Source organism: Procambarus clarkii, chromosome 55 (assembly GCF_040958095.1).
Source record: "Procambarus clarkii isolate CNS0578487 chromosome 55, FALCON_Pclarkii_2.0, whole genome shotgun sequence".
Lineage (NCBI taxonomy): Eukaryota > Metazoa > Arthropoda > Malacostraca > Decapoda > Cambaridae > Procambarus > Procambarus clarkii.
The window spans coordinates 17,411,380-17,425,755 of NC_091204.1; the positions used below are offsets into that span (position 1 = coordinate 17,411,380).

The window sequence follows — 14,376 nt, forward strand, 5'->3', positions numbered from 1 at the left end:
ACGCAGCATGTGCAGTTAGCAGTGTTGCAGAGATTGTAGAATGGATTCTCATTTGTGCCACATGTGTTGCTACAGTAGCCCCCTCTAGCAGTACACGCACTGGTGGGAATGTTGCACGAGGGCTCTGTCGGGACGTGTGATATAATATTGAATAAGATATGTTCTTTCATGATTGTCGTGTTCTTAATCTCCCACTGATAATCGAGAGTTTTCGCCCTTGTCGAAATATTCTTACCAACCTAATTTATGTTTGAACAATGCAAAACGTTTTATTATTATTTATTATAACATCTACTACATAAAATTGAAACGTATTAATTAAGAGCTGGAGCCACTTTATATATATAGGTGACATACACATTAACCTTACTTGGAACGCAGCAGGAGCAGTCTGCAGTATTGCAGAGGTTGTAGAGTGGATCCTCAGTTGCACTACACTTGTTGCTACAGTGGCCTCCTTTGGCTGTACATGCAGTGGTGGGAATGCTGCACGAGGGCTCTGTTGGTTCAGCGATATATGAGAATTCGTATAGAGAATATACTTTAAAATACCTTTTTTCAATCATGATTTCTTTTTTTATTGATATATTATTGGATATCGACAATTTTCTTGCTAGGTAATTTCAATTATTTTTGTGTTATTCTGAGAACAAATGTGGAATTTTTGGACAACAATTATTAATGAATAATTATATTATAAGCTCAAAATAAAGGCTTAGTTTAACACACAAACATTATACTGAACTGGATGTCTTATTCATGTGTTTTAAAAAAGTTATTTAAACTAATAATTAGAGGCCTATCGTGATTTTAATTAATATATATATATATATATATATATATATATATATATATATATATATATATATATATATATATATATATAACAAATACTCACAAATTCAGACCAATGGTGTTCGTCTAATATTTATTCCTTTCAATCACAAAATAAGCAAGATTAAGCAATATATCTATACCTGACTCCCCCAGTTACTTGTTTATTGAATGATGAGAAAAATCCTAGTTATCAATTACTTAATTATTCACGAACCCTGGTCTGAAGGTTATCAGATTAGACATACTTCTGAAAATCTCAATCACTTTATACACTTCCAGCAAAGTCCTTTTTCGTTTGAACGATTTTTGGCGGTATCTGACTAACACCTACATGGAGTATCGTTAAGTATTAGTTTAATTTTATGCAAAATTGGTAAAGCAAGTTACGCTCTAGAATCTATAGAATATTAGTAATAGTTCAATTCACACTAAAATTATAATTTCCACAAAAATTTTGACCTATATTCGAAATATGTAGTTTTACTAAAATATCAGTTTGATTAACAATTAACAATTGTAATTTCTTCATACCACGTGATTTGTATATTATATCGCTAAAAACATGAATTTAAATTTATATTAAAAAGTAAATATATAAAATTTGAGAACAATAGATTAAAATTTCTTGATTCCCTTTATAAAATGACGAATGGAGTGCATAACCTACTTTTAACACAGCAGGAGCAGTCTATAGAGTTGCAGAGAAAGTAGAATGAGTCCTCATTTGCTGCACACGTGTAGTTACAGTGGCCGCCCTTGGCTGTACACGCACTGGTGGGCATAGTGCACGAGGGCTCTGTTGGATCAGCATACATACGATATTTAGTAGAGACAATAAATTATAACAACATACTCTTTGTGCATTAATAATTTAACATTTGTTTGTGTTATTGAAATTCGAGAGTTTCTATTGAAAGATTCTATTGGTAGCCGAGGGATATAGCCTCGGCTACCAATGTCTTTTGTACGGTCACGAGTGGTCGAGTGGTTAAGGTACCGGGTACGCCAGCTGCATAGTGCTCCTGGATGTCTGGGTTCGAATCCTTGTGGGGGTGTGGAGTTTTCTGTTATGTATATTAATATATATATATATATATATATATATATATATATATATATATATATATATATATATGTGTGTGTGTGTGTGTGTGTGTGTGTGTGTGTGTGTGTGTGTGTGTGTGTATAAATCACGAAAATTAACCCGTGATAAAAAATGTGACCGTGTCAGACCACGGAGGAAGAATTGAAACAGGAATTTCCCCAAGTACTTTCGAATATTAATACATCTTCAGAAGGAATTCCTTCCGAAGAATTTAGAATCCTCGCCATGGCCTTTGTGGTTTTGTTCACTAAAACATTACTTCTCATTTATTGTATAAAGTTGACATTAAAGCAAAAGTTTCAATAACCTTTGACGAGGGGCGAATAACACTTACTTTGAACGCAGCAGAAACAGAGGTTAGTGCTGCAGAGATTGTAGAATGGATCCTCATTTGAGCTGCATTTGTCGCTACAGCGGCCGCCCTTGGCTGTACACGCACTGGTGGGAGTGTTGCACGAGGGCTCTGTTGGTACAACAATATATGAACAATTAACAGAGGCGATAAACAATAAACTAAATATCAATTGGCTTCAACCATTATTGGATTTAATTGTTTACTTTTCCATTGTATTTCGACGGCTTTCATATAAGACATGATAAAATAATTGCTGGATGGACAATACTAAGTTTTTATTAACTTTGTATTGTATAGGTTTATTATTTTCAGTCAACAGACACTTTAATCATCAAAACCAGCCAAACTAGTTACTTATATTCATAAAATTAGCGATAATCTGAACATCCACTATCGCATTTATTAAGGAATCAAGAGTTATTTATCTATTGTCGACGTGTATCTGAAGCTAACTTACTACATATGAGAATGTTTTCTTAAGTAATATTTTTAAAATGACGAGTTTGATGCCGAGGAACTCATAAAAAATTCTCGAAATGCGACTATTTATTTATATAAACGGGCAGAATAATAATAAATGCATATACTGGATTTAACATTCAATAAGCTAGGTGTGAAGATGACTAAAGAGGTTTTTCCGTAAGCAAAGAAGATATATTTGTAAAAATTGTAAGATAAGTACAGGCAATAAATACCAAGAAATTCAGAAAAAAGAAGTCGGTCACTCAGTAAACAGATTTTTCTTTTTCTTCGTATGTAAACAATCTGAAAAACTTCTACGAGTTAAATTGCTCGATTTCGGCCAAATCGATAAAAACATTCAGGTTAAAAAAAAAATTAATACTGGGTGAAAAAAAGAAAACTGGAAATCTCGAACTGGGTATTCCCAGACACGCTCCTGTGGATTTGTTCATTGATTTATGACGATAATGTGAGTTTTCTGTTTAGATAAGATAATTTTATGGAATAAAATCTAAATCCAAACTTAATCTAATAGTAACTTTGCCGGCAGGAAGGTGTTGATCCAGCGAGTTCTTCTACGTGGTGGATTATTGTTATTTTAGATTCAGCTACTTGGAACAAAAGTTCCAAGTAGCACGGGCTATGGTGAGTAGCCCGTCCTCCAAACAAAGACCCGAAAGTGTTTCCATGCACCCGCCAAACCCCCTGTTTATGAATGAAAAACGACTCACAACTGATTACGTTTGAACATTTCCGGAACAAGTGCTTCACTGACGAATTTTTTCGAACCACAACGCTATAAATGCTTCACCCACGTACTACAAATACAAATAATCGCCAACAGAACCTAAACACCTACCCCTAACCTATGCCTATATAGGCACAGTATGCTAATTTATTATAATATTAATTTATATTTGAGAAAATTTCCGTTTTGAATGAACAGCAAGTAAAAATTTACGAACGCGTCTGTGGGGTCGACCGCTGGATGGAATGGACTTGAGTCGAGAACGGGTTGATGGTGAGCCCGTCTACACTGAGCATCCATATTATATGTTGAGGTCTGCGTATTCTACTTGCCAGCTAACGCTTTCAAATTACAAATTGAAAACTATAGTTTAGAATTTAAACAGTCCAGTGATCATATATCAATTAAATAACTATAAATAGGAACAAATTTTGATTTACCCAGGGGTAATAAATTAAATATCTAAATCAGCTCTGAGTCTAAGCTTAACACACAGAACGGTCTAAATATTAATTAAATGATGGCATTAAACAAACACGATTTAATTTGTGGCGAAACTAAACAAAATGTAATACTTCATACAATCTGTTCTCTACTAATTAAACAAACAATAATAATTTCCCCACACTCGCAGAGCTACACAATCACAGAGCCACATACTTAAAAACACACATTCATAGTCCCATAGACACTTTCACTCACAGACACAGAACTATACACGACCGCTAAAAATTGTAAGAAGTTTAATTTGAGTTGAAAAATGGCCGAAGTAAACACTTTTTTACTAAATTAGTGTTCTTACAATTATAGATGTTTAACAACACGATAATTCTCGCCGAAAATGTAAAGTTGACAAGTACAAAATGAGACCATTTAGAACCCTGTCTAACTTTATGAAATCGAAAAACACTTACTTGTTACGCAGCAAGAACAATTGCTGCTCATGCAAAGATTCGGAAATGCATTCTCATTTGAGCCACATGTATTGCTACAGTAGCCCCCCTTGAGGGTACAGGCGGTGGTCGGAAGGCTGCACAAGGCCTCTGCCAGATTAGTGCGAAATCAAGATGAGTAAAGCGAAAATATGCTTCATTGAGCTTACAGTAAATTGATTTGCCAATGAATTTCAAGTAAAATAAAACAAAGAATTTAAATTGATGTTAAATTATAAAACTGGACTTAGTTTACTGAGAAAAATTTATTTACCATCTATAGATAGTTTGCATTCATCACTAGTGTAGATGCACTCGGTACAAATATTAAATAGAGAGTAAGAGAGATTTACAGACCTTGCCGAAACACAATTTTGTTTCACATTGTAGAGGGAATCACATTTAAATTACTCCCGACGGGAACATTTCCCCTCATGTCATACCCGGGAGGTGATTTACGGAGCGGCCGTAAACATTACATCAGAAAATGAAGAAATGACGTTTCTGTTGACCAAACCACACACTAGAAATTTAATCGACTTGAGAATGGTTTAGGACGGACCGAAACGTCGTCTTCTCTTCAATTTCTAGTGTGTGGTTTGTTCAACATTTTTTAGCCACGTTATTGTGACTTTTCACCTGCAAATTACGTTTCGGTCCAGGACGGACCGAAACGTCGTCACTCATTTTCTGATGTGTAGTTTGGTCACCATATTGTGAAATTTAAAAACGCATGCATTGGTCATTCAGTAAACTACAATATATTTTCATTTAATCGATTTGCCCTAAAATCTAATCTCCTCCTACAATTCTTATCATTAAGCAATGATTCGGTTTCCTGCAAACTTTGCGAAGCCACTGAAGCTTTAAACTAGAGTAATAATACAGACCGACAGACTCGTAGGCTCAGAGATGCGAAATACTAAATTGTATTATTTATGCTAAACAATGATAATCTTGTTTACTAAACTATCACCGTTTTTCACACAACAAATATGTTTGTTAACACTTCGTTTGGAAATTATCACACTGAAAACATTAATTCACATTAAAAATATAACTTCGTGTAGACCGTTTTGCATTCTTAGAATACCAATCTTTCATTGCATAAATTTAAAAAATATAACTCAAGAGCTAGATTTCTTGTATAAAACTCCGAAACTCACTTGGAACGCAGCAGGAGCAGACGCTAGACGAACAGAGATTGAAGAATGCATCCTCATTTGGGCCACATGTGTTGCTACAGTAGCCGCCCTTGGCATTACATGCATTGCTGGGAGTGCTGCATGATGGCTCTGTCGAATCAATAATAAATAAAAATTAGTCAAGGTGATATAAAAGAATAAAGTTATCAAAAGTGCAGAGACTATTGATAACTTTATTATTTAGCTCAATAGAGCAGAAGATTCTCTAATTATTATTGAACAATTAATATTTAGAATGCCAAAAGATTTTTTCAGATTAGAAGTATTATCATTAATCGAAAGACATTGCTTCACTAACTTCACTGTTAATGTCTTCTGAACTCAATTTAGTTGTATTGCTTCACTGGGCTTCTTTTTTGTATTTATAGCTATAGGATTAATCTCGACTTCTCATCGCAAACAGTTACGAATAATTATCTATAATCTTACCAAATCACATCAAACAAGTGGTACGTAAACTCTAAGCAAAGACGTTCGTGCAATAATTGGTTAAATGTAGATAAGCATATGAAGCTTTGTCCCTATGCATGTCTTCATAAATTTAGGTTTACTTAATAGTGAGAATGCTAAATAAAGACTAGATTAATCTCACAAGCAGCTGTGATGAACTAATTATTGGATAGAATTCAGCAATGTGAATACGATAACAGAAAATGTGAATCTCTCTTACAATTCAATTTAGATACACGTTAACGTTATCTTATAAAGACACTTCTATAATTTGAAGATTTTTTTTATCTTAGATACACGAGAAAAACAGTGTGATGGTTCCTTCAGGCTTCAAGATATTAAATACAAAAAGGTGATAAAAATTCTGATTAGTTTAATTAAGCAAAACCTAGTAACACTATATTTGTCAAAAATAAAATCATGACAAATGCATAAATTGTTTAGTACAATAATTACTTATTGGTAAATGTGTATAATTCATTAGGTATATTACTGGAATACCGCCTAGAATATTAATGTGGGTTTTGATTACCAAATTCAAAGAATATGAAATAAAAAAGAATATATAAAAGTGATATATAAAAGAATATATAAAAGAATATATAAAAGAATATATAAAAGTGATATAGTACCTCCAGTCTATCAAATACTACTGGCCTGAAGCTAATCTAGGATAGTTTTAATTTCTTCGCAATTTCAGGCAATTTTATACACTAACTTTTGGAAAATTCAGATAAAAAAAGTATATATTTGCTCTCTTGGTAAACAGCTTTTACTTTTGCCGGATTGTCTCCGATATTTATCACAGGAAAACATTTTTTGTTATCAATTTAGTTTTCTGCAAGTTCGTTTACACCGATAAAATTCTAAAGTGATGCCTCAGGCATTCTCAGTCACTAAACATAATAAGTATTATTTAACATCAAACATACATTTACATAAAGTCAATGTGTAACTTCAGACAGTAACAATATTTCTAATTTGCTGTAAAAATTTGAGAAGTTCAGATTAAAATTTAGATCAAATGTTTTTTACGAAAGCGAAATAAAATTTACTTGGAACGCAGCAGGAGCAGTCTATAGTATTGCAGAGATTGTAGTAAGGAACCTCATTAATGGTACATGTGTTGCTACAGTGGCCGCCCTTGGCTGTACACGCACTGGTGGGAAGGCTGCACATTGGCTCTGTTGGTTCAGCGATACATAAAAATTAATATTAGTGACACTAAAAGCTAAGCAATGATGATGTTATAATAGTTGTTAAATATCGATTTAAAACTAAACTAAATGAAGCTCATTTTCTGCACTTGACATTTCAACTTTCCCTTTAATGAAGGGTGAAAATGTTTCATTGATGCTTTAGACCGATCTCACAAGCAGCTTTAGTATAAAAATTAGTTGACAGAATGCACGCATAATGTGTGAGATAACGGAAAATTTATAAACTCTGTACACTTTTGCTGAAAAATTTTGAGGCGTCTCCAGCAAAGCCAAAAGTAACCTAAAATTAAATTTTGTATTATTACTGAAGAAGTTTATGTTCAAAATTTGAAATATTTATAAATTTAAAAGTCCACTGGAATTTGTTGACCAAACCACACACTAGAAATTGAAGAGACGACGACGTTTCGGTCCGTCCTGGACCATTCTCAAGTCGATTGTGATAATGGACTTGATATTGATCCAGGACGGACCGAAACGTCGTCGTCTCTTCAATTTCAAGTATATGGTTTGGTCAAAATTTTTCAGCCACGTTATTGTGATTCTTCATCTCCACTAGAAATTATTAAAATTTTATTAGATCTAATTCAAGCACTATAAATTGAACGAACGTAGACAAATCATAAATTATATATTATGAATTGACCCTTCTAAATAATGGTCGGAGATAATTTAGTGAGTCTGAAAGCATATGATAAACAACGTGCCAAAATTATTCTAAATTTTCATAAATAACATACAAAAATTTTCTAGAAATATAGACGATAATACGAACTTGTCTCTCAGTTGGCTTGATTTAATTTTGCCCTATTTTTATATATTTATTTTAGCAGCAACTGTCAATCTTAACGAAAAATAAAACTTTAAAAATCTTCGAAATTGATATAGCCGTCTAAAATCTAGTGATAACAGACTCTGTAATGCTAAATGAATCACAGGCACACAAACATAAGAAAGGATATATAGTGTTTTTTTCATGTTGAACGTTAATCGATATATGTATTTTACAAAAAAATATCAGGGTTTCTTTTTCATTTATATTTCATCAGTTTATAACACCTATATATATTTTCAATTAATAAAAATATAAATTTACTTGAAAAATTAAGTGCGAAACTTTGGCACGATAAAATCTCACATTATATGCTGCCTAAAGTTAAGTATACATTGAGAGCGTATAGATTCTCTTTTAAACAAACCTAAACAACCCTTTTAAAAAAACATAAATAACCCTTTTAAACAAACTAAGCCAAAAAACCTACTTTTAACGCAGCAAGAGCAGTTTGCACTGTTGCAGAGATTGTACAGTGCATTCTCGTTTGTGGTACATGTGTCGCTACAGTAGCCGCCCTTGGCTGTACAAGCACTGGTGGGCGTGTTGCACGAGGGCTCTGTTGGTTCAGAGATATATGAAAATTAGTATTAGTGATACTAAAAGCTAAACAATGATGATCTTATAATTGTTAAATATCGATTTAGAACTACACTAAATGAAGCTCAATTTCTGCCTTTGACATTTAACTTAACGCTTAATGAAAGGTGATAATATTACTTTAATGCTCTAGACCGATCTCACAAGCAGCTTTAGTATAAAAATTAATTGGTATGATGCACGCGGAATGCGTGAGATAACGGAATACTGATAACATTCTGTACATTTTGCTGAAACTTTTGAGGCATCTAACTTATCCAAGACTTTTCTAGCAAAGCCAATAATAACCTAAACTGAAATTTTGTATGATTACTGAAGAATTCTATTATAAGATTTCGATAAATATATAAGTTTATAACTCTACTGGAAGTGATTAGAGAGTAAAATATCATGAAGAACTCTCCAGACACCAAACAGAGCGCCTTGAAAGACACCAACGTCGTCTATGCCTTCACATGCCCACTTGGGGACTGTCAGCCCCAAAGATCTCAGTATATAGGCAAGACAACAACGTCTCTTTCTTGGCGATTAACAATGCACAAACAACAGGGCTCCATCAAGGAGCATATAATCTTCTCACACAACCAGGCCATCACCAGAGAAATCTTAACAAACAACACAGAAATTATCGATAGATACAACGACAGCAGGCGGCTCGACATCAGCGAGGCCCTACACATCAAAAAGTCAACACCAGCAATCAACAGTCAATTAATGCACAACTATATTCTACCCACTTCAAGACCCCGAACCAACACAGAAGCAAGAAGAGAAAATACGCAATAATTCGTGTTCTGACTATGTACAATTATCTTCACCCCATGATTACCCATTGGTTCGTGTTTTATCACCTCACCCAAAAACATTTATGTTATATCACCTCACCCAAAACCAAATATAAGCATGAAATGGAGTACATAAAAATTTGTCTTTGAAAATGTGAGAAGTCTCTTACGGAACGTTTCTTGGCGTCAGACCATAAATAAAAATGTGAAAATGAACTTTGGAGAGTTAATTTTTCAATTACCCCCGACAGTGAAGAAAAACGTAAGAATCGAATCTAACACGATAAGATTAGTGTTAGAATCATTAATCTGGCCCTTTCGGTCATATGCAACAATATATACATATATATATATATATATATATATATATATATATATATATATATATATATATATATATATATATATATATATATATATATATATATATATATACTTAATAGCTTGGTTTAGTGTTAGGTGATAATTAAATAATATATTGGAAAAAATTTAAAGGTATTTTATTGCAGTAAGTTGAAAGGATAATTTAGTTACTATTAACAACAAAATCCACCATTTTGAATTGATTACAGAGGAGTAAAACTTACTTGCAACGCAGCAGGCGCAGTCTTTAGTGTTGCAGAGATTGTAGAACGTATTCTCATTGACGGCACATGTGTTGCTACAGTAGCCGCCCTTGGCGGTACACGCACTGGTGGGAGTGTTGCACGATCCCTCTGTTGGTTCACCCAGATAGGAAAACTAGTAAAGACGATTATATACAAATATTCGCTTTCTACATTCATGATTAATTCTGCTTCTATTAATCATCGAGGAAGACATTAATCATCACATGAGGATAATTTTGTGTGTATACAATGTAATTGTATGCAATTATTACAACCAAATGAGCACACATTCTCCTCTCATCGGTCCCACATGGGCTAAACAATATATTTTGTAGCACACTGATCAACATATTCGGTTCTCAACCGAACGGTCGCGGATTGGGGATTCCTGCACAGGAACGCGTCCTCTGACTTGATCCCTCTGTTTACCAAGCAGAAAGCAGATGCCCGGAGTTGGAGACCTGCTGTGGGTTGCATCTTTGGGAAGCTCAGTCGTACGCCTTAGATAGGGGAGGGAAGAGGTAGACTTTGAAAGCCTAACAGTCTTTCTGTTAATGGGAAACCAAACAAGGGAAAACGTCGAGATGTGTTGGACGACACTTCACAGGGTCAAAAGTGCGTGCAAATTTTTGAGATAGTGACAGGGTAATTCTTCAGCCTGTACTTATGATATAAGCTTCAGGTGGGAAGTGGTTTTCCTAAAAAGGAATCGTTCCAACCTAAGAACTTACCTTACCATATAGAGGACACAACCTAGCCTCTCACTAACAACCAGTCCTCTTACGAAATGCATTGAAATTTTAATGCTCTCGACCACAGCTTAAAAATTCGGGTATATTAGGGAAATTAAGAGTACAGAAAAACTAAACGCTTTCTGAGTGATAGAGAGAGAAAGAGAGAGAGAGAGAGAGAGAGAGAGAGAGAGAGAGAGAGAGAGAGAGAGAGAGAGAGAGAGAGAGAGAGAGAGAGAGAGAGAGAGAAAGAGAGAGAGAGAGAGAGAGAGAGAGAGACAGAGACAGAGACAGAGAGAGAGAGAGAGAGAGAGATGGAAAAAAATCCCCAGAAATAAATATTTGAAAAACCTTCGGTATTTTGTTCCCATCGATGACACTAAAGATTATAGTCTTCAGGTAAATTCAGGTAAATCATAATCCATTTCGAGAGTGTGATTCAAACCATATTTACAGAACAAAGCTGATAAATATATAAAATGAATTGATCTTTTTAATAGAGCTCTGTAACCTAGGAAGTTTTTCGAGGAATTGACTATTTTCCTAAAATTTTATAATGTTTATACTAACAAAACTATATATTTTAATTGACCTCTCATTAAAGTGTCATAGTCTAACCACCATCTTAATCTTGTAATTAAGAAAATATTTTTTTTTTCCACGAATAGTAAACCCTTCAGGGTCTGTAATTATCTCAGACTCACTCTTACCCACGTACTCACTTTGACCCACGGACTCATAAACTCAGATTCATAAGGTCAAAAACGCAATTAGGGAATTGATAACTCGTTCGCTTTATCTGTTACAATTAAATCTACAATTAAATCTACAATTAAAATTTGTATTCATAATAAAATATAAGTTTGTCCCAGAATGGTATTTTTTTATATATAACATCGATATATTTTCTTGGATGCAAAGAATGTTTAATTTACAATGAGGATTTTGCAATGTAACTCCCTCACGAAAACATAAATAGCTCTCACTGCAAAAAGTTAAGAAGCATAAATTAAGAACTTTCAGATCTATACTCAGAGAAATCACATTAACTTGTAACCTGTAGACCACCCTGTATGAAAGAGGTTTACAATGGCTACGAGGACTTGTAGATGTTCTAACATGTAGTTAGAACATCTGTATGAAATCCGGTCCCTATATGAAAACAGGAGAGGCGAGTTAAACATACTTCGTACGCAACAGGTGCAGTCTTTCCCCAAGCAGAGGCTATAGACTGGCTCTTCATCAATGTGACACGATAAGCAGCAGTGTCCGCCCTTAGCTGTACAGGCGCTGGTCTGAAGATCACACAAAGATCCTGAATATTCAGAAAAGTTAGACGATTAGTCAAGTGAATCAATTAATCAAATGAATAAAGTTAAATACACTCTCATAAGTGCTCGGTTTCTTGAAATATAATTGTATATCGACAGTTTTCTTGCTGTGAGGGTTTTTTTCTTTGAAAATTTATTCTGAAAACAACGTGCATTGTGAAGTTATTGGTAACCTAATTATTAATCTACAGTTATGTTCTGTGCTCCAGGAGGTATAAAGTGTTTCAATGTATAATACTATAACAATTATTGCAATTTGGTTAAGCAAAATAGCTCGGAGTAACTATGTTATAATAATTATGTACTGTAATTTAACTGCAATTAACCATATGGTAATGAGGTAGGTGGTCTGCAGGCGAGGAGTCACAATAACGTGGCTGAAGTATGTTGACCAGACCACACATTAGAAAGTGAAGGGGCAACGACATTTCGGTCCGTCCTGGACCATTCTCAAGTCGTTCGTCTTGAGAATGGTCCAGGACGCTTAATTTATGGATTGGACGCATCCAACCCAACCATTGGACGCATCGAAATATCCTTGACCATTCTCAATCGACTTGAGAATGGTCCAGGACGGACCGAAACGTCCTCGACCCTTCACTTTCTAGTGTGTGGTCTGATCAACAGGTAGGTGGTTTGTTAACTTAAAATTGGACATTTGATGCACCTCACTTTGGAGGCTATCAACATCAGTGTACACGTTGCCAAGCGGGACTAGCTGGGCTCCCAAGGCAATCTGTACCCGGTGTTCATTTTCCAGCTTTTGGAAGCTTAGAAATAGTTAACATTCATGTAACTTGGGTAAATAAATGAGCAAAAATTTAAGTTTCATGGCGTTTTCCAACTTTCTAATGAATCTATATTGAGTAATAATTTTGAAATAATTTTTTAATGATAATAAGAAACTAATAATAACAAAAAGGTGGCAATTATAAAAAATATATAATAATAAGGTAACTATACTATATAACAGAAGTAAATAAACACTAGAGTATTGACTATGAGTCACAATAACGTGGCTAAAGATATAATGACCAAACCACACTCCAGAAGATGGAGAGAGGACGACGTTTCGGTCCGCCATGGACCATTATCAAGTTGATTGTGTTCAGTGTGATTGATTGTGCACAATCGACTCTATAATGGTCCAGGACGGACCGAAACGTCATCATTTCTCTATTTTTTTTGTTCTGTGATTGGGTCATCACGTTAGATTTTTATTACATAAGATATCAAAGACACGTAAGAGAGGAGAAAACAGACAAGGTATCAATCAATTACCAGAATACAAGCTTCTCTGAGAAGGAAGACTGCAGCAGACTTGGTTGTCGGGGCAAGGGGGCGATAGGGCAGCTTCTGAGGGGCACTGGTCGACCTCCACACACTCTCCACCACCGACCACACACTCACTAGGGCTCTCAATGCTGATCTGTAGTCATACCGTCCAAGCATTGAAGTGTCACAGATTCTGATATAAATTCGTATGAGAACACTATTAAGTATTTCAGGGACTCTAAAATATACGAGATAGAATGAAGATTTATACAAAATATATATAATTTCATTTTCCAAAGTTTCTTATTTTGTGAAGAAAGTCGAAACCGTTTCTTGACTGTTTTTTGACAGTTTCTTGACGTTGGGAAATCTCAGGATGACGGACTGAACGAACATTCTGGAGTAGCTGGGTTACGTCTGCATTTTCACACGACTTAAGGCCTTTCTAAGGTTATAACTGTTGTTTTTGGAGTCTAAAATTTATCATTCGTCAATCATTATAACTGACATGTGCATATTGAGCCGACAGTTTGACAGTATGTGGGCACTCTAAGTTTTTTTTTTTTAGCGTGGGGGATAAAGAGGGGACTTGAAAGCTGTTGCTGCGTGAGTGTTGATTGTTGGTCAACACAGCATTCACTGATCACATCTTCACATAATATTAAGATGAAAAGAACACTTGTACCAGCGAGGTTCAGTTAGACGAACTCATCACTGAACAGAAGGAGGAGCATACATTGGAAATGGTATTCTACCAGAGATATGGTGGTAATGAGTCAGTGAGGGATGAAGATGAAGATGATGAATTAGTGAACGAGAGAAAACGTGTAGCCAGAAGAGGAGTTCTTACCCCAGCAGCAGCTGAGATCATCATAAGCACAAATATATTCATGGTCTTCA

General features: G+C 34.8%; 1 protein-coding gene across 1 annotated transcript; it reads right to left on the bottom strand.

Moving 5' to 3' along the window:
• Window positions 1-314: 314 nt before the first annotated feature.
• LOC123756162 (uncharacterized) lies at window positions 315-13,611 on the bottom strand. The gene is made up of 10 exons (XM_069305616.1): window positions 13,483-13,611; window positions 12,057-12,185; window positions 10,119-10,247; window positions 8,577-8,705; window positions 7,150-7,278; window positions 5,606-5,734; window positions 4,422-4,550; window positions 2,277-2,405; window positions 1,505-1,633; window positions 315-499 (listed from the first exon to the last, which is right to left on the bottom strand). Exons 5-10 carry the CDS (start codon window positions 7,271-7,273, stop codon window positions 315-317), a joined length of 825 nt encoding a protein of 274 aa, XP_069161717.1. The 5' UTR covers window positions 7,274-7,278; window positions 8,577-8,705; window positions 10,119-10,247; window positions 12,057-12,185; window positions 13,483-13,611.
• Between the last annotated feature and the right edge of the window lie 765 nt (window positions 13,612-14,376).

What these genes read in the sequence shown, in the direction of transcription:
- LOC123756162 (XM_069305616.1), bottom strand. Translation starts at nt 7,273, where the DNA reads ATGTGCAGCCTTCCCACCAGTGCGTGTACAGCCAAGGGCGGCCACTGT. An exon ending in CTGCTCCTGCTGCGTTCCAA is followed by an intron (nt 4,551 to 5,605) that starts GTGAGTTTCGGA and finishes CTAATCTGGCAG; the next exon opens with AGGCCTTGTGCAGCCTTCCG. An exon ending in CTGTTTCTGCTGCGTTCAAA is followed by an intron (nt 1,634 to 2,276) that starts GTAAGTGTTATT and finishes CTGATCCAACAG; the next exon opens with AGCCCTCGTGCACTATGCCC.